This window comes from Camelina sativa, chromosome 8, assembly GCF_030686135.1.
Source record: "Camelina sativa cultivar CO46 ecotype springtype chromosome 8, ASM3068613v1".
NCBI classification, from domain to species: Eukaryota; Viridiplantae; Streptophyta; class Magnoliopsida; order Brassicales; family Brassicaceae; genus Camelina; species Camelina sativa.
In genome coordinates this window covers 24926630-24936494 of record NC_141887.1, presented here as the reverse complement: position 1 = coordinate 24936494, position 9865 = coordinate 24926630, and the positions used below count along the sequence as shown (strand labels likewise).

The 9865-nt window shown below is 34.1% G+C and overlaps 2 protein-coding genes across 2 annotated transcripts; one reads left to right on the top strand and one right to left on the bottom strand.

The window, feature by feature from the left end:
- The first annotated feature begins 1194 nt into the window (after positions 1-1194).
- Positions 1195-3217, top strand: LOC104707925 (two-pore potassium channel 5). The gene is made up of 2 exons (XM_010424382.3): positions 1195-2525; positions 2828-3217. Exons 1-2 carry the CDS (start codon positions 1423-1425, stop codon positions 2973-2975), a joined length of 1251 nt encoding a protein of 416 aa, XP_010422684.1. The 5' UTR covers positions 1195-1422; the 3' UTR covers positions 2976-3217.
- A 2096-nt stretch (positions 3218-5313) lies between these two features.
- On the bottom strand, positions 5314-7807 carry LOC104707924 (S-adenosylmethionine synthase). The gene is made up of 2 exons (XM_010424381.2): positions 7509-7807; positions 5314-6764 (listed from the first exon to the last, which is right to left on the bottom strand). The coding sequence occupies exon 2, from the start codon at positions 6751-6753 to the stop codon at positions 5572-5574; it is 1182 nt and encodes a 393-aa protein (XP_010422683.1). The 5' UTR covers positions 6754-6764; positions 7509-7807; the 3' UTR covers positions 5314-5571.
- Between the last annotated feature and the right edge of the window lie 2058 nt (positions 7808-9865).

The window sequence follows — 9865 nt, the reverse complement described above, 5'->3', positions numbered from 1 at the left end:
GTATCAAAATGTTAAATGTTATAGTGTATTAAAACCTAAAAACAGGCATAATTGTAATGGGCCTTAGATAAGCCTAATCAAAAAGTAGGCCATAGTGATGTAGATTGCGTAGGTTTTTTATTGTCCTTTTTCTTTCATGAAGCTAGGTGAGAGCATCCATGCTCCATGAGATGATATATTATTTGAGGTTCTCAAACAATGTTTTTTTTTTTAAATATATAATTTGATTTTATAATTGAGTTTTAATTTGGAAAAGAAAAAATTGAACCATTCAATAAAAGTTAATTTGGTTTGCAAGTCTTCCAACATCTTTCTTACTCTCTCTATCTCTTTTTCCTTTTTATTTAATGTCGAATTGTCGATAATCGTTTTATGACACAGATTGAATAGAGAATGAAGTTTATTCACTGCACTGAAGTGTTTATGAATCGTGACCAAAGCTGGGCCATTGTTTGATTGTTGTATATTAGTAATAGTATACACATTTGTTAAATAAATAGAGAGTAACTGGTTAAAAATATAAGAAGAAAAAAAAAAGAAGTAAAAACCTAATGAGCACCTTTCACGAATCACGAAACGAACCCAACTACATATTCTCACTCAATAATACAAAAGAAAATAATATCTCACTATTAATTGAGAATATAAAAGAAAATAATTATTGATTTCATTAAATTCATTGGCTCACAATTAATGGTAATCTCTTATTGCTACAATTAAAAAAAAAAATCTACCCGATGTATAATAACGAAAATGATTAGCTAAAACCGTAAATAACAGTGTTGATTAGCATCTGTATCTTTATAACGCAATAAAATAACGTACATTTTTATTATTATTACTAATTATAAAATAATATAAAAGAGATGATATTAATTTTAAAATTGTATTTTTTTTGTTTTAGTGTTTTTTTGTATGAGCGGAGCCAATATAGGATATGTGGATCAAATGTCTCTGGTGAATTTTTAAAACAAATTAAATTTTTTATTTTTTTCCTATATTCTTTTTTCTCCTATACTCGTTAAATTTTTTCTCCTATATTCTTTTTTAATACATTTACACAATAATCCGTAGAATTTATATCGAACTCTTTTTTCGTCTTACTGTATTAAAGTCGGACCCATTAAATATCAAGATCTGTACTTTGCGTAAACTAATACGCATGTGGGTTAATATATAGAAGGAACATAACTTAAAGCTCCCGGTAATGTATTTTCATACGTGGCATATGTCCCCCATTTCTTAAAACTCTATAAAAATAAAATAGAAAAATTGCTAATCCAATCACACTTCTCTCTCTCTCTTTTCCCGATAAAAAAAAAAAAAAAAAACCTTTCTTATGGAATTTTCCGGTCAAAAAAAAAAAATCTCAAAAATTTTGATTAGCTTTTAGTACAGAGAGATTACTCATTTCTTTGGTAAATGGATCATCACCACCAACCTCTCATCAGCCCTCAATCACGTTTCCGTCTCGAACCCATCCCTGAGAACCCAAACTCCTCCTCCTCCTCCTCGGCCGCCGTCACAACAATCCCTCGCTCTATCTCAAACACTTCCTTCTTCCACGAGATTTCTCAAGAACGTCTTCTTCATCTTCAAGACCTCGAAGAATCCGTACAAAACGACGACGAAGACCAAGACGAAGAAGACAGAGACCAAGAAGAAACAGATCGGTTCTACTCCAATTATACAAGACCACTTCACAGATGTCGTACAGCTCCAGCTATGGTAATAATCAAAGACTTGAGACCAAACAAAACCCAAGAAACAAAGAAACCATCACCAATCTCAAAATCAATCATCAAACAAGCTCTGTTATTGCTGATCATCTACTTAACCTTAGGGGTTTCAATCTACTCCTTCAACAGAGACCACTACTCAGGGATCGAGACTCATCCCGTTGTCGACGCTCTCTATTTCTGTATCGTCACTATGTGCACGATCGGTTACGGTGACATCGCCCCGTTGACCCCATGGACTAAGATCTTCGCCGTTGTCTTCGTTCTCTTCGGATTCGGGTTCTTGGATATACTTCTGAGCGGTGTTGTCAACTACGTTTTGGATCTTCAAGAGAGTATGATCCTAACCGGAATCCAAACCAACCAGCAGCAGCAGCATCACCATCGCTTCTCTGCTAAAGATTACATCATCGATTTCGAGAAAGGGAGGATGAGGATAAGGATGAAGGTTGGTTTAGCGCTATGCGTCGTCGTTTTGTGTATCGGCGTTGGTGCTTTGGTTTTGCATTTCGTTGAGGATTTGGGTTTCGTTGATTCGGTTTATCTCTCGGTTATGTCGGTTACCACGGTTGGGTACGGTGATCGGGCTTTTAAGACGCTTGAAGGGAGGCTTTTCGCCGCGGTTTGGCTTCTTGTTTCCACTCTTGCGGTGGCGCGTGCGTTTTTGTATCTGGCGGAGGCGAGGATTGATCGGCGGCATCGGAAAGCTGTTAAATTGGCTTTGAATAGAGAGATCACCGTTGAGGATTTGCTCACTGCTGACACTTATCAACATGGTTTCATCAGGTTTAAACATTTCTAACTTTTAAAACTTATTTTTATAAACATTTTTGATTAGTTTTGGAACATTTTGGTTATAATTAAGATTGAGTTGGAGCTGTTTCTAATAATGGGTTTATGCCATTTCTTAAGGTTTATGTGTTCAGATTGTGTAAATCATTAATCTTTAGAGTAATCATGTTAATCTTGAGACTTTTTCTTGCAAGCAACAGTCTTTGTTACATCTTTATCCATATGAGATTAAGTGATTAATCTTCTGACACTTTTTTTTGTTTTGTTTGGATTTGACTTTGGTGTGTGTGTCTCAGTAAATCAGAGTATATAGTGTTGAAGCTTAAGGAGATGGGGAAGATCACTGATAAAGACATTAACCAGGTTGTGATTCAGTTTGATAAACTTGATTCCAATAATTTGGGCAAAATCACTTTACCTGATCTTTTGAGGGGTCCTTTGTGACAAAAGAACATTCTCTGTCTCTGCTTTTTTTTTTAGTGTTCCTTCTTGTACAATTATCTTAATTTTTTTTTTACCTTTTTAAGAAAAATAACTGAGTATATATATATATATAGCAGCAATGATTTATACAAAGAATTATCTCTCAATTTATAAGAGATAATATAAATGTGTATGTGTTTTTTCTTTTTTGCTTTGTATAAACTCAATGGCCAAAGATATTTTCGGACAAGGTTTCCTATTAACAATTTTCTTTATATTATTTTGTTTTTAAAAATGAATATTGAGATATTTTATTAAATAAAAGGTTGGTAAATGAATTTGGTGAGATATAATTAAGAAAATTAAAAATGATATGGAAAAAGAAAAACTAATCTTTCACTTCGTGAGATCATTCAGTGGGAAAAAGACTCTAAAGCTGACGCTTTTTTGTCTTTTGATTTAGTAGAAAGGTCGATTGACCAAGTCTCCCATCATAATCCATGCACAAAATTTAGCAGAACAAATATTTGTTTAAAACCGGTAACATTGATTAGAGAATCAGTTAAACACAGATTGGTTTAAGGTTCTTCTGCTTCTGCATAATCAATTTTATCATTTAAAAGTAAACAAGTTGAGAATACTTAAATGACACTATCCAGATTCCGGACAATGACTATAACAAGATAAACACAGCTTATTATCGTCAGCACTGTGTTAAGTTTTAAAGCTATTTACGAATCAATAATGGCTTTGATTGGTAACACATTTAACAGCGGTTGGAGATTCAACCGCTCATTTGTTTATCAATTGGATGAGCGATTGAAATAGGCGGTTGAAACGAGTGGTTTGAACAACTGGTTGAAAGAGGTGGCTAGAAGCTTAAACGAGGCAGTTTCCAACCGCCTTAAAATAGGTGAGTTTGCAACCGCCTTGTTTATAAAATGAGCGGTTAAAATTTTTTTAGTTATTAAAAAAAAAATTTTGTAAAAAAAAAATAGTTATGTATTTATATTATTTATGTAAAGAGTTTTAAAAATAAAATTGATAATTTCTAAAAATTGTTTAAATTTTAAACTATTTTTTGTTGTTATTTACAATAATGTTTTTACTATTCGACCGCTCGTTACCAATCATAACTATTATTTAACCGCTCGTTTGAATTTAACAATTTTTTTCTTTCATCTTTGTAACCGCTTTCTCTTTAACCGCATTCTTTACAACCGCTAAAAAAACCTTAACCGTCTTGTTTAAAAGATGTTACCAATAGAAGCCAATATTAAATGTTTTTGATAAGCTTTGAAAGAAAAAAAAAAAAAAAGAAAAATGTTTTTGTTTTCGTACGTCTGGTATCGTGTGAACCGACAAATAAAGAATCTCGTAAAGGCAATGTAAATGGCTTCCACATCTATATTCATTTTTTCCTTTTGAATGGATCAAACATATTATCTGTTTTTAAAATAAAATAATTAAAATCATTTAGCAGTGTCGTTGTTTGTTGAGAATGATTGTAGTTTCGTGTTGTACTCAAAGATAGATAATACGTGTAATTTCGTATATCTGACATAGATAGTTTTATACTTCCCACAGATATACGTTTGAAACTTTATAAAATATTCTAATCGGCTATATATCGGCATCGGTATAATCAATTTTGAAAATGCATGATATTTTTGTTGTTGTTGACAAGACTAGTCACCACCTTAAAAACGTACCAAAAATCGAACTGGATAAGTGTTTGGGTAGGATCTACATGACATCTGCATAGTCTATTATAGATTGGTGTGTATTCTAATAACCGAATTACCTAATCTATGTTCGTCGACAGTCCATCGTAACCAAGTACCAACATGTCTTTTCTGTTTTTTTTCCCCATAAAATTTTCAATTAAAAGAAGTGACCATACGAGCTAAGTTATGGCATTTACGTTATACAGTTTAAGAGTAGAGAGAGTTAAGCAAGAACTTCATCTATTTTCTTTCATAAAAAAGCTAACAAACAGAGTGGTAAAAGGTAAAAGAGAAAGAGTAGATTGTTTAGAAGCTTTTCAAAAGTCCACGACCTTCGACGCTCTCTTCTACCACGATCCCTTCGTCCTTTTACCGTTTATACATTGCTTTTCGGATCTTTTGAGTTGGTTGGTTTTAGACTTTTAGTTAACCAACATTTCTTACAACAGCCAAGAATAGGTAAATGACAACATAGATAATTAGATTTCGCTCCCGATCAGTATAGCATAAACCAACATTCATAATGATTAATGATAAACAAATTCAACCGTCTAAGCACAATTATATAGTTATCATATACTATAGGGTAATCAACATGCAACAGTTAAATGGTAAATGACAGCATAGACAAATTTATTCAAATCTGCTAATACTTCCCATTGCTTTAAATAGACAACTAATTGCATAAAATCCAGAAATGTAGGGCACAAACTACAACTACAAAACCCAAGAGAAAACATCGCAAAGATCAAACTTAATACTAGTAAACAAACCATAAACTTTCATTTGAAGAATACAAGAAGAAAAACAGAAACATAGGGATTTAATTATTCGTCCATGGTAGGTGTTTAAAGAAACATAGCAAAATATTAAAATCATAAATAATGATATTAAGCTTGAGGTTTGTCCCACTTGAGTGGCTTCACGACCTCCCAGGTGAAATCAGGGTCGTCTCTTCCGAAATGTCCATACGCCGCCGTTTTCAAAAACCTTCCATTTCCTCCTCTCTTCAAGTCCAAGTTAATGGTCATCATTCCTGGCCTGAAGTCGAAGGTCTCTTTCACGATCTTCAATATCTCCTTGTCTGGAATCAACCCTGTTCCGTAAGTGTCAACGAACACAGACAATGGCTCAGGGACTCCAATGGCGTATGAGACCTGGACAAGAGCTCTACGAGCCATTCCATTAGCCACCACACTCTTTGCTGCCTGCCTCACAATGTAAGCTCCACTTCTGTCGACTTTGGTTGGGTCTTTGCCTGAGAAAGCACCTCCTCCGTGAGCTCCCCATCCACCGTAAGTGTCGATGATGATCTTACGTCCAGTCAAACCAGCGTCACCATGTGGTCCACCGATCACAAACCTGCCTGATGGGTTGAGGTGGAAGATGGTTTTGTCATCGAGGTACTTCTCTGGGATGATTGGTTTGATCACGTGCTCCTTGAGGTCACGAGCGATTTCGTCATTGGTCACAGTTTCATCGTGCTGGGTTGAGATAAGGACGGTGTGGACACGGACTGGAACCATAGCTCCGTTGTCGTTGTAGTACTCAACAGTGACTTGGGTCTTGCCATCTGGTCTTAACCAACGGCAAGTTCCATTCTTTCTGACTTCTGTGAGACGAGCACCGATCTTGGTAGCAAGGACATGGCTCAAAGGCATGAGCTCAGGGGTTTCGTCAGTGGCATAACCAAACATGTGTCCTTGGTCTCCAGCTCCAATGTCTTCTGGACGCTTGGTGAAGTGACCGTGAACACCTTGAGCAATGTCTGGGCTCTGTTGTTCGATGTTGACAAGAACCTTGCATTTGTCAGCATCGAGACCAACATCATCAGAGATGAATCCAATGGCGCGGCAAGTGTCACGGACGATCTTCTCATAGTCGACTGTAGCCTTGGTAGTGATCTCACCAAAGACCATGACCATGTTGGTCTTGGTGCATGTCTCGCAAGCAACTTTGCTGTCAGGGTCTTGCTCAAGGCAGGCATCGAGAACTGCATCAGAGATCTGATCGCAAAGTTTGTCTGGGTGTCCTTCGTTCACAGACTCGGATGTGAATAGGAAAGTCTCCATTTTTCAAAAGCCTATAAGAAGAAAAGAAAGATTTGAATCATCAACCTCATAGAAATTAAAGTCAGAACAACATTATGAAAGCGTTTCAAAATCAAAAAGAAAGATGCTACACTCAAGTGACATAAAGATAGAAAGAATCCAGCAAAATCATTATCAAAACCGCATAAAAGAGATGCATCTTATCCAAAAAAGATTCGATTTTCTTCTGATACACAAAGATGCCCAAAGTGTGTTGTTATGAGAGACAGTAGCAATTCTTAAGTGATGGAGATCTCTATAGAAGAATGAACAGGAAATATCTTAATAGTTCATGGACTAATGAATTAATCAAGGAGACTCTTTTCATTAATAATAGCTCAGACTTAAGTGCAAATCATTTAAAACCCCAAATCTGTGAAAACTGATAAACCCATTACGCAGATCCGGTACAATGAAACCTGAATCGAGTTCCGAAACTTGATAAAATGAAGTAAGATTAGATACTACGAAAGGACTCGAAAACGAACAGATCCGGATACACCACGTATAACCTAACCTACTCATATCCTCAAATCTAACAAAAAAAAACTTCAGAATCTCATTTCATTAGGCACACTATCACAGATCCAGTTACAAACTATCAAATCTGAATCGTAAAGCATCGAAAAATCTCATTTCATTGCAGATTTAACGAAGCATACGACCCAAAACCCATGTAATCGCGAGAAGAAAAAAAAAATCGATACAGAGAGGGAGAAGGAGAAGAAGAGGGAAACCTGGGACGAAGGAGCGATATCTCAGATCTCGGAGAAACAGATCTCTGAAAGCGAATCTAATAGCGAAGAAGAAGAAACGAGTCGGGGACGATTTGTGGATGAGAAGGGGGTTGGGCTATTTATAGGGATTAACGGCACTGTTGACTGTCAACCGGATGGATGAGTAGGTCTTTTTTTTTTTACTTCTCATCGGCTTATTCGGCTACTTGCTCATGCTTTTAAAAACCCAATTTTGGAAAGTGAATCATTTTAATATATTATTTTCCTTCTCACTAAGATATAGTTATATACAATAAGGTGTTGTTGCCAAGGAAAAAGGTAGAACTTAAACTTTCATGACATAGTTTTGGTAGGTGAAAAACTATGTGGTTGTTAAGAAAAAATGATGACCATTGAATGTGTCACTAAACGGTTGGATTTAGACTAGAGTCTTCTAATGAAAGATTTGACCTACCTTATTCATATATTCTATATATATTTTTATACAGTTAAATTACTTTTAGAAAAATATATATTTTTTGAATTTGTATATATATATATATATATATATAGTGAATATATGGGTATATGTCTGACCATTGATGAGGAAATTTATTGACTTGGTTTAAGTTGGTGTTAGGACTCTTTTTCTCTCTTTTTTTTTTTCTTTTACCTTTTCTTTTGGTTTTCAATTATGAGTATCCATTCATGAGACAACTGACAATTACACAATTAAGATGACCCAAAAAAAAAACTAGGGGGTATAATCAAAACAAGATTTTGGATGATTTGTGATTTTTTTAAAAATCCACCGTTATTCAACTAGTGATTTTAAAATCACATCTCAAATACACCGTTATTGAAAATGAAACTTGTTAAAAATCATTCAAAATCACTCACAATCTACTGTTATTCAATCAACAATTTGCAAAAATCATAATAAATCCACTATTATTCAAAACCAAATTTTTTTTTTTTTTTTTAGAAAAACATAATAGTGATTGTGAGAGACTTTGGATACATTTTTGTAAAGGAAATCCTATTAAAACAATTCCACCTTCGAGAATGGTTTTGAAGAATTGGTTTAAAAAAAAAACAAATTACGATTTTGCTATAAAAAAAAATTATGGGCTCTCTTTCTATCTTATATATCTCAACCTCTGAGATAATATTACTCTGTACCTTTCTCTGTTCAATTAGTGCTGGTAACTAATTGGCTATGATATTATCTCAATCCATTGTTCTTCTCTCTCGATTACAGTAGTAATGGGGTTTGTGATCAGTGTAAGGTATGGAACCAATAAATTTATGCTTTGGTGGATATCGTTAATTTTTAGTAATGTTACTTTAGTCAAGTTGAATAATTATTTTGGTGGATAGAGTTGAAATACAAACTCTTTCCTTAAAAACAAATTAAAATATAGTCTATATATATAAAGAAATAATTACTGATTTTGGATTTAATCAATGAAACTTGAATAACTAAAGATATAATAAATATGACTTTTTTACCGCAAGAATTAACTATGACTGAATTATCATATTCGGCACATGTATAATAATAAGTAATAACACTATTAAATGTTTTGCAATCGAGCGAATCTCTCAATTAATTACTAATTTAATGTAGCCAACCGGGAGGTGCCGGTGTCCCCAACAAGTAGCTGCTGGTTTCGGGAGTTCTACTACTAGACTGATTCGGCTCGACTCGGCTCCTTAAAACGGCTAATTCGTGTGTGTAGCTGCTCATATTTCTCTAGTGGGGTTGGTAATGCAACTCTACCCATTTTTATTTAATTGGGAGAAGGATGTTTTTGTTCAAGGCATGATAAGCCACATAATGTTTATTTAGTTTTACTTAATCGTCATTTAAAGAGGCCCACGCCTAAAGTTTACACACAATAAAATCAACCTGGAACAGTAATGAATATACCCGTCTTGTCATACTCAATACCATTTGTGCCATCAGGTTGCTTCTAGCGGAGTGTAACATTGTTCAATTAGTTGGTGATGTGGTATATTGGCAAAATTTGTGGTTTGCGAGGAAAATTTTATTTTGGAAATTGAGTTGTTGTAAGCAAGAAAGCGCTAGCCGCTAAATGCTAAACAGACGGTAACATTTTAACATCTAATCAAAATTTATATAATTTTAGGCTGATTAGAAGTTTAGAAATAAAACATTATAAATATATCATAAATCGATAATACAAAAAAAAAAGATTATCAGACTATTAAATTATGAAATCACAATAAAAATAAAACAAAGTTATTTCTTTAATTCATATCAAATATGAATGTTTATAACTATATATGTACATGAAGATAAAATTTAATTAGATGTTAAAAAATACACTGAAACAAAATCTATGCAATTTTAG